Source organism: Lissotriton vulgaris, chromosome 3_1 (genome assembly GCF_964263255.1).
Source record: "Lissotriton vulgaris chromosome 3_1, aLisVul1.2, whole genome shotgun sequence".
Lineage (NCBI taxonomy): Eukaryota > Metazoa > Chordata > Amphibia > Caudata > Salamandridae > Lissotriton > Lissotriton vulgaris.
In genome coordinates this window covers 2,057,878,755-2,057,898,478 of record NC_141689.1, presented here as the reverse complement: position 1 = coordinate 2,057,898,478, position 19,724 = coordinate 2,057,878,755, and the positions used below count along the sequence as shown (strand labels likewise).

At 47.4% G+C, this 19,724-nt stretch overlaps 1 protein-coding gene across 1 annotated transcript in view; it reads right to left on the bottom strand.

Moving 5' to 3' along the window:
* The window catches only part of LOC147728801 (phosphatidylinositol-3-phosphate phosphatase MTMR7-like), a 291,280-nt gene that overhangs the window by 177,095 nt on the left and 94,461 nt on the right, over positions 1 to 19,724 (bottom strand). Inside the window, exons 4-5 of the mRNA XM_086962585.1 lie at positions 15,042 to 15,199; positions 1,393 to 1,521 (exon numbers count right to left, since the gene is read on the bottom strand). Coding sequence (XP_086818711.1) covers positions 1,393 to 1,521; positions 15,042 to 15,199 — 287 coding nt within the window. The remainder of the gene's footprint in view (positions 1 to 1,392; positions 1,522 to 15,041; positions 15,200 to 19,724) is intronic.

Sequence of the window (19,724 nt, the reverse complement as noted above, 5' to 3'; positions counted from 1 at the left end):
GATTGTATCGAGGGCTGCGGGATGATATATACCTTTGCCCTCCGTGCACCAATCCGCGACAGTCGCCGGAGGATTGCTGATCAATTTGGGGGGATCTGAGTCTGTAGCGCTTTCACCATAGATGTGCCTCATGGACGGTCTCAGGGATGTGTATTCCAGAAGGAGAGATTGTCATTATTGACCCCCCGGCCACTAGCTCCCCCGCGCTGGTCAAACAGGGCAGGCAACAATGCAGCACTCTTTTTGACCTAGCTTGGGTGAGAAAAAATATTTTGAGTCGGGAAATGTCAGCTTAGAGAGGAAGGCGAGTTTGTCAAGACTTCTGTAAGGGAGTATGCGAAACTCCAAACCACCCCTAATATGGAGCCATATCTGGCATGGGTGGATGCCACCTGGGATAGAGTCAGATTTAGGCTCAGCCTTGCGAGTTGGCACTTGGGTTTCCCCATTGGGACAATTTGATCCCAGTAACGTGCTAATCTGCCCATATGATGATTCCTTGCCTCAGGGCCTGCTCCATTTCAACTTCTTTTGCAAGTACTACTGGCATACTCCAAAAGGTTTTTAGATGCACTAATTTGAAAATGTGGCATCAGACGATGTGCTGAAGCCTTATGGTATTTGCAACAGCTAAACTCCCTGACACACTGTAGTAGCATTTGCTCATTCTTAAAGTGGGCAACAGCCAAAACAAAACAAATGGCATTCTAACCGGGAGATACCTCAGCTACACCTGTTTAAATGTTAATATAGGGGCATTGGTTTGTTGGGTGTGTCCCGCTGTTGACCCTAACAGTGTGAATATTTAACCTTTACCATCTCGCAAGAGAGCTTTCACTTAATTAATGTTTTCTATCGCCTATTTTTACTATAATTTTTGTTTTTAATTCTGTGAACAGATAAGGCCCTGACTGTGTTTTATTGATGTTTTAATGCTTGTATTGTGCATTTATGGCTGTTTCTGGCTGCCAAAATAAAGTATTATCTGACTCTACTAGTCACTTATTTCTTAACCACCATACCCATCGGTCTTAGGACTCCACCTGCTCTTATTGTGTCCCTTTAGAATCCACTCCTCCCTTTCTTCCTAGCCTTTCCATTCTCATCTCTTACCCTCCCATAAGCCATCCAATCTATTTGAACAACAGTTGCATTTCGTTTTCCCACCTCTCCGCTGTTTCCAACATCACTAACCTCGCCTTACCACATCACCCTAAAAAACCTCAAAGTTATCGCTCTTACATCTTTCTCAGTCAATACCCTTCTCATCTCTTTCCCTCCTTTTCTTCAAATAAAACACATTAAAAATGGCCACGTTCATTTTGCAAAATAATCCTGATAAAATTAAAATATGTTGCTCAGTAATAAAAACACAGGAAAAAAAGTACTTACATTGTTATCTTTGCAATAATAGGAGAGAGCAGGAAAGCGACCCCTGCTTCGAAATTTTGAGCTGCCCACTATGACCGGAGCTGAGGCAGATTTGGGGACATACAATTCACTTGGATAAGAATCGCACACCTATTAGGAAAAATAGAGGGACTTAGTATCACACTTTTATTGTACACAGTGTTATCACTACAAAAAATTGCACAAACCTGTACTACCACATTATCAGAAACTTAGTCTGCAAACTACAGGCAGAAAACTGAATGCATTAGGCAGCATGATGTCACTACATCAGAATATACATAAAAGCAGATGAGTGGTATTAAGATATAGACAATAGGCCTGGTATCTATTCAAACCAGATTACGTGACTTTTTGATAGTCTAACTTCCCCCTTACAAAGCGGCACAGTAATAGAGCAGACGAAAGTGCACCCTTACGGTAAACTGCAAAGCGTAAACTTGTACTTACTGAGGCACGGCTCAGTGTTACTTCATAGAATAATGTGGACTTCTTCCCCCTCTCAATACACCAATATAGAGGGAAGGCAAGCCTGGTAGAAGGGTAGCAGTAAACAATAAGAAACTATGTATCGTGAAGGTAACTAACAACGACTCTTACTTTTGCTTACTGTGCTTGTTAATGGATATCATATCATTAAAAGCATGTCCATTTGACTAAAGCCCCAATTAAGAGTTTGGTGGTCTACGAACCGCGAATCGTGGGGGGTGCAGCAGTGGCTGTCTCCCAACTGCCATATTAGGAGTCAGGCGGTGGAATCGCCACAGCCCTGGCGTTATTGCGGCGGGCAGGAGGCAGTAATATGCTGCCTGCCAAGCATATTACAAGTTTCCATCCTCTCTGCAGGCGGTGTCATGGAGGTTTCTCCTCTATAAGCACTGTGGCACAGAGAGCTGAAAGCTGCTCTAAAGATTTAACATAGAGACAGAGACTGGGTGACCTCTTGCCATAAAAATATAAGCAAGCTGTCAAGGGACACAAGGGTCAATTGCAAAAGCAAACCTGGGAAGACTGGACAGAGGCAGTGGTATCAAAGGACTCTACTGCCTTTTGAGTCATAATAATCCGTTTTCATGACGCAAATAAGCCTGGGTTAAGCAATAACATCTTGCCGATGCAATGGCAGGAGCACTTTCAAGGGCTTTATAATTATCATTCAAGTTCGGACCAGATAAAGGAGCAGAATTTTACGTAAAGATTCCAATACCTGAAGTCATCTGACCAAACATTTCTCCTGAGGTTTGGAGGAGATGCTTGTGCTGTGGTTTTGTCACACAGCCTGCGTTTACTCAAACACGTGGCTTGATATGAACAGTGGTCATGGTTGAATAACTGGATTTCATTACAGGGAAATGAATTGTGCCTGGACTCAATTACTCCAAACTGTCAACGCATGTAGTCAAGAGCTTCACTTGCTCACTAGTGTCAGGGTAACATGTTTATGGGGTTCCCCCACAAAGCACAGGACCCACATTGGTTCATCTTAAATGCCACTATGCCTTTAGTGTGCTGTAACCGGAGGCATCCAGATCACCCCAATGTCCTGTGGACGCATACTGTGGGTGAACCTGCTGGGTGACTTTTGACAGTGACTTGAGACACTAAACTGCCCCTTTCTCTGCTGCTATTAGGATAGGTTGCATTCAGAACATAGACAGATAACTGCCCTGGGTACTCGAAATCACCATAGTGACTGTTTTGTTGTCGAGAAATAGAATAGACTGAACAGCATCCAAATGGGAAAATTAATTAAGAAGAATAAGAAGCAAAAGAGGTGCCCAGGCGATGCCGCAATCCACAACTTGAAGAACTAAATAATTATTTTCTTAATTACTTGAAACTGTAAGGGAGTGTTTCTTGAACTGAGGTAAAAAAAGAGTTGTAACTTCTGCACAACTTAGGTGAAACAATACATTCCTCTGACAATCATAAGGATGGGCCTGATGCGATTAAGCAACTGAATTGCATGCACGCCATTTGTTTCTGGAAGGGCATGAAGCAGTTTGCAAGTTATTTTTGTTGTGCGTCCGTATGATCTTCCGTTGAGTCTCGACATGCAGGAGATGGCAGCGGCCACTGAAGTGACGGCACTGGCAAAGAGCTGGTTATCTTTAAAAGGTGCCCAAATGACCAACGTCAATGTCAAATACACCAATGGCCTCTTTTAGGTTTAAAGTATTTTATTAAGGTACAAAAAACATGGGGAAGGGAATAGGAGGTCAAGCGAACATACAATACAAGATGCGAAACGGTGCAGCGATTTAGAAGGAAAGCAGGGAGGCAGGAAGCCCCGGAGGGTAACGAGGCATAAGCCATAAGGCAATAAGGCAATGCAAATGACCCTCCAGAAGACCCCCGTTCCCCGAGCAAGGCTGAGCTAGAGTAGCGTCCCGCAACACAAAGAAAAACACACCATCCCTCCAACCCCCCGTCCCCTGAGAAAAAGAAGAGAGAAAAGCAAAGGAGAAAAAGGAAGAAAACAATACCCCAACCTCCCCGTCCGAAAGTCAGCATTAGAAGCATGTAACCCCGCCTCCCACCCCCAGCCCCAAACCCCCGATCCCGCCACATTCACTCCGCTGGAGCCGGCGGCGGCGTCAGCCTAAGGAGTCGCAGGTACCGTGGACATGTGAGCTCGCGAAATTCCGTGGACAGCAGCGCTAAAAAGGGGTGCCAGAGCTCTTCAAACTGGTCTACATTCCCAGCCACTGTTAGCGACATCTTCTCCATACCCAGTACCTGCCAGAGCCTGTGTAGCCAGCCAGTGATAGAGGGGGCAGTGGGGGTACGCCAGAGTACAAGGATGTTTTGAACCGCCGAGCCTAGCGCAATCGCCATCTGTCTACCCCTGCGGGACTTCAGCGGGTACATCAGGTCATTGGGGAGGCCTAGCAGGACATACGCAGGGAAGCGCGGGAGTTCGATCTCAAAATGCCTGTCCACCTCATCCAAGACCTCCTTCCAATAGGCCGACAGCACCGGGCACTCCCAGAGAATGTGCGTGAGGGTACCTTCCTGTCCGCAGCCGCGCCAGCAACCTTTATCGCCGATTTTGTGCATCTCGTAGAGCCTCTCCGGGGTGTAGTACCAATAGGTGGACACCTTAGTAAAGGTCTCCGTCAGCCCAGTGTGGTACGCAGAGTGCCTCGCCCGATACGCGATCCTGTCCCACTCCTTGTGGCTCAAGGTCCTGCCCAATTCCCTGTGCCAGCGCTCCCTCCCTGGGTTATGGTAATGAAACGGCGGGGGTTGGAGAAACTTATACAAGTCGGTGATAAGCTTGGCATCCGAGGTCCGGGTTACCAGCCACCGCTCATAGGGTGTAATCGGACGGGCAGCGACGTCGCGCACTGGGGGTTGAAGAGCCCAGTGGCGGACTTGCATATAACGCAGTCTGTCCCCTTCCGTCAGACCAAATTCCTGTCGGAGCTGCTGGAAGGGGAGCACACCCTCCGGCCCGTAGATCTGGAAAAGCGCCCTGCAACCCGCGCTCACCCAGTGGGAAAAGGCTCCCGGTTCAAGACCCGGAGTGAAGTCTGGATTGCCAGCAATGGGAGTGAACGGTGATGGAAAAGTGGTGAGCTCACGAAGCTCGCGCACCGCGTCCCACACTCGCAGCGGACCTCGGGTGATAAAGGAGGCGTAGAGATTAGGCGGGCGGTGAGTGCGCCGCAGGAACGGGACTTCCTGGAGAGTACGGCCCGCAACTGCCTGGTCCTGAAAGAGCCAGTGCTTGTCCGATTCCCACCGGCAGTCAAAAGGGAAATCCCTGGAGTCAACTAGTCCACTAATCACTATTGGCCTTTCTTGTTGTAAAAGGAAAGGTCACAGTATGCCATGGGTATTCGGACAAACATAAGAAATAGGTTTCCACAAGGAAATAGTCTTGTTTACAGTCTAGATTTATTAAAATTACATGAAATTAAACAATAAAATCAAGGTAAATTCATACAATTCTTCCAAAATAATTAAAATCCAAGATTAGGTATCTTGGAGGGCTAAAAATAATTATTCAACAGTATTACACAAACACAATGTTACAGTACACGATAAATGGAGAAACAATCAAAATGTGTTCACAATAAACAACAGACAAAACATAATCACAACAAACCCCTCATGTATAAGTGGCCCACTTGATATCTCTGCCACTGTATTACACTAGATCCAGTGGCCGTAGATAATTTGGTTACTCTGGAGCTTTAGTGGAAAGATGTGATACCCATCTAAAGTTTTTTCTCGGCCCTATCTGGATTCTTTTAAACCAAACAGTGCGTCGACGCGTTTCGGTGCTTAACACTTGATATCGTGGCACCTTCCTCAGGACTTCTTATTTCTGGGGTTTCGAGGAACGGATGGATACACCGTATCCTCGGGACCGTGTAGGAGACGTTCCTAGATGGGGTCTATTTGAAGTATCACTTTTTGCTACTTCAGATGAAGATCTTGGAGCCTTCTGTTAATTAAAAAGAGCTCTCTCCTGTAAGGGGAGCTCCTTTTTATGGGGTTCCTTTGTTTTTTTGTTTATCAGGCGATTGCCCACTTGTCGTATATCTCAGATGTTTTTAAAACGTTCTTAGAACGGGCATACAAAGTCGTTGGTCTACTCCTTAACTGGATATGTTCGGATTAGCGCTGTTTGTCTGCTTCTGCCTCGTTCCTTCACTGAGATCGAGTGAAGGAACGAGGCAGAAGCAGACAAACAGCGCTAATCCGAACATATCCAGTTCAGGAGTAGACCAACGACTTTGTATGCCCGTTCTAAGAACGTTTTAAAAACATCTAAGATATACGACAAGTGGGCAATCGCCTGATAACGACTTTGTATGCCCGTTCTAAGAACGTTTTAAAAACATCTGAGATATACGACAAGTGGGCAATCGCCTGATAAACAAAAAAACAAAGGAACCCCATAAAAAGGAGCTCCCCTTACAGGAGAGAGCTCTTTTTAATTAACAGAAGGCTCCAAGATCTTCATCTGAAGTAGCAAAAAGTGATACTTCAAATAGACCCCATCTAGGAACGTCTCCTACACGGTCCCGAGGATACGGTGTATCCATCCGTTCCTCGAAACCCCAGAAATAAGAAGTCCTGAGGAAGGTGCCACGATATCAAGTGTTAAGCACCGAAACGCGTCGACGCACTGTTTGGTTTAAAAGAATCCAGATAGGGCCGAGAAAAAACTTTAGATGGGTATCACATCTTTCCACTAAAGCTCCAGAGTAACCAAATTATCTACGGCCACTGGATCTAGTGTAATACAGTGGCAGAGATATCAAGTGGGCCACTTATACATGAGGGGTTTGCTGTGATTATGTTTTGTCTGTTGTTTATTGTGAACACATTTTGATTGTTTCTCCATTTATCGTGTACTGTAACATTGTGTTTGTGTAATACTGTTGAATAATTATTTTTAGCCCTCCAAGATACCTAATCTTGGATTTTAATTGTTTTGGAAGAATTGTATGAATTTACCTTGATTTTATTGTTTAATTTCATGTAATTTTAATAAATCTAGACTGTAAACAAGACTATTTCCTTGTGGAAACCTATTTCTTATGTTTGTCCGAATACCCATGGCATACTGTGACCTTTCCTTTTACAACAAGAAAGGCCAATAGTGATTAGTGGACTAGTTGACTCCAGGGATTTCCCTTTTGACTACCTGTCTTCCTACCCTGTTCCCTGGTGAAAGTGGGGTACCCTCTCTTTTTTTAAACCGATTCCCACCGGCTCCACTCCACCAAATATCGGAGTTGCGCCGCCTGAAAGTACTTCCGGAGGTCCGGGACACCGAGACCCCCCGCCTCCGGGGCAAGCATGGAGAGGACCCGTTTCATTCGAGGCTTACGGCCCTGCCACACAAAGCGGGAGATGTCAGCCTGCGCCTGCCGTATCCAACCTACAGGGGGCTGGAGAGGTAGAGCGCGAAAAAGATACAAGATCTGAGGCAGTATCGTCATCTTCACCGCTGCGATACGGCCCAGCCACGAGAGCAGGCCTTTGTTCCAACGGCCAAGTTCCTCCTTAATCTTCTTGCCCAGGGAGGAGTAGTTAGCTGCGACCATTGCAGGTAGGGAGGGTGCAAGCAAAATCCCCAGGTAAGGCACCGTGGAGGAGGACCATTGCAGAGGAAAAAGACGCTGGAGGTCCCGCCTGGTGTCGACAGAGAGTGACACATCCAGGGCAGCCGATTTAGACATATTCATTTTGAAGCCCGCCACGCGGGCAAAGGAGTTCAGCTCCTGGACGCAGGCAGGGAGCGACCGCTTGGGGTCATCCAGGGTCAGCAAGACATCGTCCGCATATAAGCTGACAGTATGTGTGTATTGCCCCATCTTCACCCCAATAGCGTCCGGGTTATCGCGAATCCTCTGGGCAAACGGCTCCATATAGAGGGCAAACAGGAGCGGCGAGAGGGGGCAGCCCTGTCTCGTGCCGCGCTCAATGGCAAAGCTGCTGGAGCTGAGTCCATTGACACGCACCGATGCTGACGGCCTCCTATAACAATTAAAAACCATAGTGCGGAACTTCTCGCCGATCCCCAGTTTCCCGAGAACCAGTTCGAGGTACTGCCAATGGACCCTATCAAAGGCCTTCTCCGCGTCGACCGACAGCAGCATCCGCTCACCCGGGACGCGTGAGGCCTTCTCTAGCACGTGCATCACCCTCTTGGTGTTGTCGACCGTCTGCCTACCGGGTACAAAACCGGCCTGGTCCGCCTCCACCAGACCTGGTAGGTGCAGACCCAGTCTGGCCGCCAAGATCCCCGTGTAAAGCTTGAGGTCCACATTTAGAAGCGAGATGGGCCGATACGAGCCGCACAGAGTCCGGTCCTTCCCCGGTTTTGGAATAACCGACACAGTCGCCGAGAGAAGGTCCGGTGGGATAGCTCCCGGTTCAGAGAAGGAATTGAATAAGCGAGCCAGGAGAGGCGCGACAGTGGGACAGAAGGTCTTGTAAAATAAGGCCGTGTAGCCATCTGGGCCCGGGGCCTTGCCGTGCTTTAACCGTGCAATAGCGGAGATGACTTCCTCCACATGAATGTCCCTCTCCAGGTGGTCCGCCTGGGCGGGATCCAGGGCAGGGAGGGTTACTGATTCCAAGTAGGCCTCAGCCTCTCCCGGTGGGGAGGGCTCTGCAGCGTACAGCGCCTCGTAGAAGGCACGGAAGGAATCCGCCACCTCCGCGTCACCGGAAACCGGGACCCCATCCGCTCCCACTAGCTCCCCTACCACGTTGCGTTGCTGCGCAGCCCTGAGCCGGTGGGCCAGGAGCTTACCGCATCTGTCTCCGCCGGTGTAAAAGGCATGCTTCAAGCGCAACGCCGCATACTCCGCCCGGTCCAGGTCCAACGCAGAGAGGAGTTTCCGCGCCGCCTTCAGCTGCCTCCAGACTCGAGGAGCTCCAGTCCGGCGGTGAACCTGTTCAAGTTCCCTGACCTGCGCCGTTAGTTCCTCCCTCTTACGTTGCCGCTCCCTGTTCTCCGCCGAGGAAATGGAGATAAACTCCCCTCTGACAACCGCCTTCAAAGCCGCCCACTGCGTGGCTAGGGACGTGTCGGAGTTGTTATTGTGGGTCAGGTACTCATGAATGACCTCCTCCACTCGCTTCACCACCGATTTCTTATGGAGAAGCGTGTCCCGAAGCCGCCACATCCCTCTGGAGGGGGGGGCCGCCGGCCAAGCAAAAACTCCGGAAACCGGCGCATGGTCGGACAGGGACAAAACCCCGATGTCTGCTGCCGTGGCGGCCGAGCGAAGCGGTCCGCTCACCAAGAGGTAGTCCAACCGCGAATAAGTGCGGTGTGCTTGGGAGAAATATGAGTAGTCCCTATCGGCGGGGTGCATGATGCGCCAGAGGTCATGCAGATCCATCTCTGCAATCTGGTCCTGTACCGCTCTGGAGAGCTCCCCCGTCTGCGGAAAGCGCTGGGCAGACCTATCCAAGGTGGAGTCGAAGACCATGTTCAGGTCTCCCCCCAAAATGACGTGGCGATCGGGCGAGGCAGTAACGTCTACCAACACAGATTCCAGGAAGCGATCCTGGTGGTCGTTTGGGCTGTACACGGAGCCAACCGTGAAGGCAACACCCCCCAGACGCATGCAATACGCTAGAAGCCTCCCCTTCTGCTCGGCATGTTTATACAACACCTCACCCCTGAAGGAGCTGGCTAGAAGAATGGCTACCCCCGCAGTCTTAGTCGCAGCCGAGGAAAAGAGTTGTGTGGGGAACTTGGCAGAGCGCAACCTATGGCAATCTTTAGAGAGTAAATGGGTTTCCTGCAGGAGGCAGATATCCGCCTGCGACCCTTCTAGCAGGGAAAGGATCGCCCTACGCTTCACAGGATTATTCAGACCCTTAACGTTAAGGGTCACTACTTTCAGGGACGGCATCGCTCCCAGGGACGCAAAGCGCTATGCAGCAAGCGAGGGATCAGTGGAAGGGGCACGCGGGGCAAGGGTGCAGGGAAGGCCAGAGTCGGCTTCGCATGTGTTCGGACAGTATCGGACGGGGCCCCCCCAACACCAAACCAGCTCTTGAACCCCCCCAAAACCAACCCATGGCAACCAGCCAAAACCAAAAACAAGAAAAAACACCCCATTGTCTCAGTCTAGCCCTAGTGGGCGAGTCTGTAGAAACCAGTCAGGTGGACGTCCAGCCACACACCTCCAACCTCTCCCCCCCAACCCCCAGCCCCAGCTCAGCATCGCAGAAGCTAAGAGTCTCTCCCCCCGGAGAAAAGTTAGGCCGTCTGGGCCACGCCATTAGATTCAGGCAAGTTCCTGGCCGCAGTCCTCAGGGCCTCCGCCATATCCGCCCTGATGGTAGGGGAGTCAGGGCGACTCACCGTCGCCGGCGATTGGCGCCTTCTCGACCTCCGTCGGCCCCGCCGCTCGGGGCGCCTCCATGCGGGTGTCGCCCCTTCTTCCTCCGTAGCTGTGAGTCCCAGCACCCCACAGACATCTTGTAAGGAGCGCAGCTGATGTAGCACCCCATTCCATCGGAAGATAAGACGGAAGGGGTGACCCCAGGAGTAGGCCGTCTCATGCTCCCGCAGAAAGTCCGTAGCGATGCGGAAAGACCTGCGCTTCTGCAGTGTGATGGCGGACAGGTCTTGATAGAGCGCCACAGGTCGTTCTCGGAAGGACAGCGGCTGCTTCCTGCGGGCCTCTGTCATAATGCGCTCCTTTAGGGGGAAATCCGGCAGGAATGCCAGGATATCAGGTGGGGGTGCCGATGACTGGCGCTGGCGGCCCACCCTGTGTGCTCTGTCGATACGGATCGGAAAGTCCGCTCCTTCTCCCAAGATGTCGCGAAACAGGTCCTGTAGGTAGGCCACTAGGTCCGCACCCTCATCCGCGGACGGAACGCCTCGCACCCGGATGTTATTCCGCCTGGACCTGTTCTCGAGGTCCTCAGAGTGGGCCTGGAGCTCGACACATTGCTCCCGTAGGCGGAGAACGTCCTGCTGGAGATGAACTATCTCTTCATCACGACGCTGGGCCGCCGTTTCCACAGTGTCGACCCGCTCGCCCAGGCCCTCGATTTCTCTGCGCACTTCACGGACCTCTCCGGCCACCTCGGTCTTGAGAGTCTGGAATTCCTCCTTGAGGGAGCTGAATAAGTCCTCCATGAAGGACCTCGTGACTGGTGGTTCGCCTCCGGTGGCGTCCGTTGAGGCCCGGGAGGACCCCGGGGACGGCTGCGTCCTGTCTCGCAGTTGCTGGGCCCTGCCGAGCATGTCCGGCAGAGTGCGATCTCCCCGTGCCGCGCCTCGTCTCCCAGCCATCTTGACCTCCGCGGTGGGTGAAGCCTAGAGCTGGCCGCTGTAGATGCGCCCAGCCGCTCGTGGGCACCAGATGTGAAGACCACACCGAGGACAAGGGTAGTGCGTCACAGGCGACAAAATGGCGGCACGGGCCAGGGCGATACGACCATCGAGCCAGTCAGGGCGATAATCAAGGTTCAGGTCGGAGGCTTTCAGCCGCGTGCTTCCAGGGCACCAGGATGAGCCGAGGCGCCCGTATGACAAGGGCGCGGGCGAGGGTCACCAATACCAGCTCCTCAACGACAAGATGGCGGGAGGGCGGAACCAAGGAGGGCAGCCCAGGCCAGCAAGTCTATGGGCGATCCTCAAACATCAACGGGTCGGGAAAGTGCGATGCCAGTGACCCCCAGTTTCACCAACTAGTACACCCAGTTCGGTCACCGCTCAAACTCCACCGTCCCTCTCTTCCAGGCTCGGGGTCCGCCAGGCGTCACACCCCGACACCCATGGCAGGGGGATAGATCGCCGGCGCAAGTCTGGGGTCTGTCGTCCAGCGATGACTCTGGTCACAAGGGCGCCGTCCAGGAAGCCTCCGCACTCCGCGGAGTCCGTCGAGTCCGCTCCCTCGGGATCCCTTGCTTTCAGCACTCGGCCCAGCCGAGGCGCGCGGACAGCGCCGCGATACGCTCCGCCTCCAGGCCCTTCTCCTCGGGGCGATCCAGGCTCCACTCCTCGAATCGATCGTTGATCAAACTTTTCGGGGACTTCCCCCGGGGCACCAGAAGTCAAAGTGGCATCAAAATGTGCCCCAAGAACTCCGGCACAGTTCTCTCGCCCGCAGTGCAGCCGCGGGGGGAGAGAAGCGCAGGAATCGGGGCTCGAGCTGAGCTGGGCCAGAGGAGCTACGGGAGGAAGCGTCCGCTCACCCCGCCATCTTGGCCACGCCCCCCCAATGGCCTCTTTTAAGCAAGGAATGTACTCTGGACATCAAACTACCCATAGAATGTCAAGTCACAGGGAGCGGGACACCCAGCATGCACTGGAGGGTCTTCTCTGCCAGAAAGTCCAGGACTACTCCTTTCCAGAGGTAGAGATATTCAAAATACTAAACAGCAAGCAAAAGAGGAGTTTTATTGAAAAAATAAAAAAGCAGCAGAGGAGCCCATGCATTGCGACCATCCACAGTTCCAATAACAGGAATTGCCGATCAGGAATCCGGGAATGTCACAATACTTTTAATACAACAAAAAAAATTTCACATCTCACGCAAGAGAGCAAGAAGGTGGAGATAAGTAAATACACAAGAAAAGTAATAAATACGCATGTAAATCAGGAACTTCCATCCCAAAATGTGCCCGTTATAATGGGCCTAACATGCTGTGTTGCTGTTGAGTCTGAGGGAAATCGATTAAAAATTCACATTTGACTTACAAACCAAGTTAGAATTTCACGTTTAGAATGCGTTTAGAAGCTACTGCAGAAATGTTTTCATTTAGAAATGGCATGCAGAAAAGTGTGTCCACATTGAAATGCTAAATAAATCTTTCTAATGTATAAATTAATGTAGGCAATAGTTATTAATAATTAAATAACGTAGGGAAAATGTACTTTACTGTTTAGAATATGAAATACGTGTGGAATTTGTTTTTTATTCCATGCCATAGTTCTTAAACGTTCATATTTAGTTTAGGCCTCAGATATGCTTTTTTTTACATTTGACTCTTGTTCATAGCTTAATAGAAGTTTATTTAGAACATTTACCTAACACTGGTATCTTATTTAGGAAACGGCTGTCTCCTATTATGTGATACACTCCGTTTCCTCACCACATATTAGATCATTTACCTTAATACAAAGAATCTCACTGTGTTTGCTAAATAATGATTTAGACAATTTATGTATGCTTCAATAGAATACATTGCTAGTTTGCCTACTTATTTCTAAACTGGCCATCCTGAAACACATATAGCATCCTTTAGCTTAGGTAAGAAGGTTCTCATAAGAAGTTTCCTCCATGTAACAGGCTTTTGCAACAGTGTACAGGCGTGAACGTTTACTGTGAGAATAGAGGGAAGAGACACCCGAAGCTTGATGACCCCATTGGATGGGAGAATACCATTGAATTAGAAAGATCAATGCCCAATAATGTTTGCTACAATATTTCTCAATTTCTATTAAAGAGATTTCCTAGCTAGTTAGTACAGAATGGCCGAATGTGATGCTGGTAGAGCCACTTTCCTTGCCTTACAACTCTTCTGCTGGAGAGTTATACTTGCTCTGTTACCGACAGCTACTACTAAGGGTGACTTATTTCCTTTCGCCTATATCTTTCTTCAGATCAATGCTACTGCAGATATCATTCTAATATTGACGGTTGCTACTGCAACTGTGGGGAACTCTACTGAGTTTCCAGAATGACCCTTCATAGGAAGTTCCGCCTTATTCTGACTTTGCTCTTTTCTGAAAATAACTCTTTATGGGTTTTACTTAAGGTAGGATAGATCCATTAGTCAGTTTAGTGAAATTTTCCTTTATGTAACTCTGCGTTTGTTTTTATGCCTTCACTAATACATTTCTTTATTGATTTCTGTAAACTGACTTATCTGAATAAAATGACAAAAACAATACTAATCGTTAAAAGTTAAATAAAGGTATTGAAACCATTCCAAACTCTTATCATTGACTGAAAATCTAAGAGTCTAATTGTAGATAATATATGTCTGATTTATATTTTATTTTAGCTCTGTTCAATCACTGTGGCAAAGGTCCATCGACCTTGTTTGAAAGCCGACAGTATTTGCCAAGATTAAAATCTGTAAGTTAGGTTTTAAGTTTTGAAGCCATACTTGGCTAAATCCTCGGGCTTTCCCGCAAGTCTCAAAGAGTCACTTGAGACAAGGTATAGAATGTTAAGACTTTTTAGAAAAGAAACAGGACTCCATGCAAAAAGAGATGTGCAGATGAACTGCATCCACTGACAACACAGTCAAACAGCATTTCCAGAGTCTTGTAACTAAACAAAGTAAATTCTATAATGAACAGTAAAGGTGTAGGCATAAACAAAGGACATTAAATATACAACCGATCTGCTAGTAGTTACTAGAGCATAAATCCAGCTGTCCAGTTCTTGAACTGTCTTCCATGGAGCCAAACGCATCTGACAAGCGTACATGGGCTTTTGGGGGCATACAACTCCATGGTCCTACAGTAGCACCTCCTCTTAGCATGTCATCACTTAGCAGATGAATCAGCTCCGAGTCATCCTTTCAGAGCATTCTTGAAGCAGACAGACCTCAGACACTCGACCTCAATCTCCCTGCCAATCACTTTCATCCAATCTTGGCAACGCCACCGCAATGCGACATGCTAACAATGTCCTAATGTCACATGCAATCAGTGTGCTAAGGTAATTGACATAAAAGTGCTGTACAAGACACCTAAAACTAAACATAAATAATGTTAGCAAAACAAAGAGGCCAATCAGAGTCCAAACTGCTGTACAAGTAATGATAGACATTCAAGTTCAACCTCTCCCAACGCTTGAAGAGGATATTCAAATAAGAGGTTTACAGTCACTGACTTCATGATCTACTTTACACCAGGGTAGCCATCACTTAGTTATTAAATGGTTTCGTTTAGCAGTCACAAAAGTGGGAAAACTCTAGAGACCCAGAAAAGTTTCACTATTATTTTGTGTCGCCATACATTAGATGCAAATATCATTATTATAATTGATAATGTTTGAAGTATATCAATAGACAATTGCAAATAATATCTCAGCTAACACATCAGTGCATATAGTCTCCCAAGTATGCACTGAAAGGAAAGGCATACTGATTGCAAATCAAGCTGTACTTACTCCATAGTCTCTGTTCAAATCACTTATCTGCCACAGGCTCTTAGGGATCCCCATTCGGGTATACTCTTCGCCAACATCTATGAACTTCCAGCCTTGCTCCCGAGCCTCTTTATCCAGGTTTGGGTTAAATGAGAAACAATACAGCTCTTCGTACTTAACTATAGGGGAGAGAAAAAAAAAGGAATATTATTCTGGACTCCCCTCTAGTATGATGATCATTTTCAAAATATAATGTGTGCTAATGTTAACATCAGGCAGGTCTGGGAACTTTAAGTAAGTGTTAAAACCCTACTATCAGACCCCATTCAGGGGGGCGACCGGGTAGATAGGGCTACTGGGTTCCAACTGTGGTGCTTTAGGTCCTTTAACATGGGTGTCCTATGGTCCAGTTTACGAAGGCTCTGTAAAATGGTACAACTGTTTCCATTCTTGACTCTTGGGGTAGTGGGGGAGAGTAGCTACATTTTTCTCAATGAGGTAATGTGAGAGTAACAAGCTTGAAGCTCAACAAACAGGCAGACACAATTATCAATCCCAGTGCTTGTCTTTGTCATAAAAAAGGTAGTTTTAATCTCATAGCAATCGTAACTACCACACAATCTAATTTAAGATTAGAAGGCAATACTCCTGGTCAGGATTCCCCTGTGCATGCCGCACCCTGCCCACCTCTCCATGCCCTCACCCACTCGTTTAGGACAGGCTTCCAATAAGCTGAGGCTGGAGCATGATACAAGTTCAAATGGCCAACCTCTTCAGTCTTGTTCTAATCCTGGTGTTGTAGCAGATAGGAAGTGGTCTCAAATGCTCGCGCTTACCTCAGTGCATCGCAGCAGCAAGGTCCTCAGCTGCAGGGGCACACTGTCCTGACGGCAGTTGCAGGGTGCAGCCCACGTTTTCGGCATGCATAGCCTAGAGTGAGCAGATGGATGCCATTCTGCGAGCCTTGGGCGGAGGTCTTAGAGTTCTTAGCAGTCACGCCCATCTAGGTTGATGCAGATGAAACACACGGCCTGGCAGTGGAGCTCAACCTGTGCCAGTGCATGAGTCATGTGGCGCAGCATTTGTAGCCCGACAAAACCCAGTATAGGTTTCATGTAGCAGGACAGTTGCAGCCAGGCAAGGGCCAGTGCAGGATTCACAGAGCAAAGAAGTTTCAGCCTAACTCGAGCCACTGCAGGATTCACACAAGAAAGTTGCAGTCATGGGCTGGTGTTCTTCTCGAGGGAAGCCCAATTGATTTGTGTTTGTTAGTACAAACCAAAATAATTTTCCTGATGTTCTAGGCGGTTCCTCCCATTGCATGGGGACATTGTTGTTTTCTGACTCCAGACCTTTCATGGAAGTCACAGTGGAAAATAAAGAGAACTAGAGGCTGCTTCTAAGTAGTTGTGGGGTTTCTGATGTCAATGGCAGTCCTGAGATGGTTAGCCTGCCAGCAAGATGCTTCTCACAGCAGAGCCAACAAAGTATTCCCCCCAGTATAAAAGAGAAGGGAACGCTTTAAGGAAGCTAGAAGAGGTTATAAGCTGGCTCTTAGCAGACACCCCATTACAGGGCTCCTCTAAATAACTGGATGTCTTTAAAAGTCTGTAAAGGAGACCCCTTTCCTCGAAACCATTATTGGCTATTTGTGAAACAGCAAAGCTACCAGTCGCCTGTCCCTTTGTACGCTTAACTTGGTTCAAGAGATTCAGCAATGCCACAACTTCATCTCTAACCATCATCCCCGATTTTATTTCACAAAGGAACTAAAATAGATGTGGTAGTAAAACCATAATTTTGCAGTGTTTCCATTTTCTTTTGCAATGGACAATGAATATCTTGACATCTGTTTAACTTTAAGTTGCTGGTCAGGACCCAGTTACATGTGCTCGACTTTAAAAAGACAACTAGTTCAATTCCAAATTATCCCTTGGTAAATCAAATGTAATTCTGAAGTTAAACTATGAGGTGCACAACAAAAACAACACTTTGGCACATTTTTGCATCCAAGCTGTACTGCTTGCTTTTAAAATGAAAACTGACATTTCCTTTATTAATATGTAATTTAAATGAAATTGACTTACTGTTATTCACACCTAATCGACCCTCGGGCTGAGAGATCCAGCATTTGAACTACATAAGTGAGTCACCACACAATAGACACAGGAATGAAAGGAAAGTAGCCACAGTTGTACAAGGGTACATGCCTGTGTACAGCTCCTGTTCCTCTTCTGTGCTGGAGATCTTCCTAAAACTAGATGATCCAAAAGCAGCATGAGGGCTGGCGCATGAGGCTGGCACATGATGGTGGTGGACATCTTTAAGCTTTGGTGGAAGTAACCAGGCTTCCCATTGATGCTACTATTTTGGATTCCTGTGACGGAAGAGACTTTAGGATTGCTTTGCTTGAAAGCATAACCCTGAAATAGGAATGGAGTCAATGTCCTGCAAAACCACGAACAAAAAATGGTGATATTTGATGATGATCCATGATCAAATAGAATTAGAGTCACATGGTGGTTTTATTCTTTAAATCACCCTACTTGATCCACTCCCAGCAGGGAGCTCACTGGAGTAGAAGACACAAACCAAAAAACGTTCCTGCTGCTGCTTTGGGGAAGGCCTGGGAACAATTTCACACACTCTCAACCTTGATTTTAGCTACTGAAAAGCTGCTCCAAAGGCTAGGAGAGCTCGCCCTTAGCTGACGACTTCAGTAATTGGAGCCCAGTTCCTGGCAGAGACGTTTGTTTGCATCTGTGGAATTTCACACCTGGGTGACGGAGATTTCAAAAGGTCCTGAAAATAAAAATAAGCTTTAGCCATGTCAAATAAAATCAGAGGATCAGTCCAGGCTGGACATTCCTCCTGCCTGCGCATGTGAACAAGGAAGCCTATGCTGCTACAGAGTGGTCTCAAAGACATGTCAGAATTAGACATGTGTTTGTGCATCTGATCTGGAGCAATGAGATGCCCTCAAGCAACTTCAACTCCTGAATTGCTGACTGAGGAAAGATTCCTATTCCAATCCAGATTTGAATAACCAAGACAAAGAGCCAAGCCTGCCCAAAAAAGATTTACCTTGCCATCAGCTGACAAACAGAATAGGGTGCTTGACCAGCTGCATATTTTGCAAAGTGACTGCAACTAGTTAATGCCTCTACTTAAGATAAAATGGATGAAGCATGATTTCATGTAGCAAGCAACTGGAATTGTTCAGAACACAGAGAACTTTTGGTTAGGGTTATGTCTAGAGAGGAGTCTTCACCACCAAATGCCCAAAACATGGGATCATAAGTAGGTAGTGAGAGGAGAGGTAATGGCAACCAAAGGGTTTATAATAAACCAGCAATATCCCAAAAAACACGAGGAATGAAATCTGGGTGGAAAATGTCTGTGCCCTGCATCTTCCCTTCCATTCCAATCTTGTTACATGACTTGGAGGTGTTGACCCTAATTCAGGAGTACAAAGGTAATAAAAAATGGAAGGTATAAAAGCTGACATTTCTTTTTTTTAAGTTTGATTTTATTGAAGAAATAAAGAAAGGGAGGGAGGGGAGGGAAGGGGGAAAGTAGTAGTTACAATGAATATATAAATGAAATAGGCAGTACAATAAAATTCTCATGATAAGCAAACATAAGCATGAGGATTTATGAACATATCATATAAATACGAATTAAAGATACATACAGTACAATATAATGAAAATTTAAATTATAATTACAAGAATAAGGCAAAATCATGGGGGTTTGCGTACCTCGACTGTGCTAGAATCTGGAGAGGGATGCACAGGAGCAGAGGAAGAAAGATATGTCACTAAAGGAAGCCAAACCAGGTCACGTTTAATTGCTAGGGAGATGGGGGACACATAGTTGGTATCTAAACGGTGATGAAAGCAGACTGCATTCCACCAAGATTGGTAGGAGATATTGGCAGCTTGCTTCCAGTTAGAAGTAATGGTATGGAAAACTGCAGCTATGAAAATGTCAAGTAATAGATAGTGACGGGGAGATTGAGGGAGATCCGGTGAAAGAGAGCCAAGAAAAACTTGTGAGGGGGAAAAGGGAACTTGAAATTGGAAAATCTTTTGTATTTGCTTCCAAACTAGCTGCCAGAACTGGGAAATAGGAGGACAATCAAATAACATGTGTCTGAGATCTGCAAAGGAACAGGCGCATGACCAACAAGTAGAGGGGGAATCTGATGAAAAACGGGATAAAGCAAGTGGGGTAAATAAAGTTCTGTTATAAATGAAATATAACGTTTGGGAAGTATTAGCAGCTCTAGAGGTTTTATGAAGTTTAGTCCATATTTTATCCCAAAGAGGTACCGGCCATTCCTGAGAAAGATCCAATTCCCAGGCATTCTCGATTTTAGACTGTAGTCTATCAGTGGTGTAACAGAAAGAATTGTACAGAGCAGAAGCAGAGGGAGAGGCCTCCACCAATAAGGAAGTGGGTTTACACTCTAAGGGAACATCATTGGAGGATGATAAGGAGCGAAGGTACAAGATCAGGACTGGGTAGAGGGCAGCTCGATCAAAAGCTAGCAGTGAGAAAGAGGTTTGAAGAGCCTGAAAGGAGAGAGGAGTACCATGAGAAATTAATTGAGAGATCCAACATAATCCTCGAGAATGCCAAGTTTTCCAGAAGATGGTGCGGGTACGGATTTTGAGAAGCGAATTGTTCCAGATCGGCTGT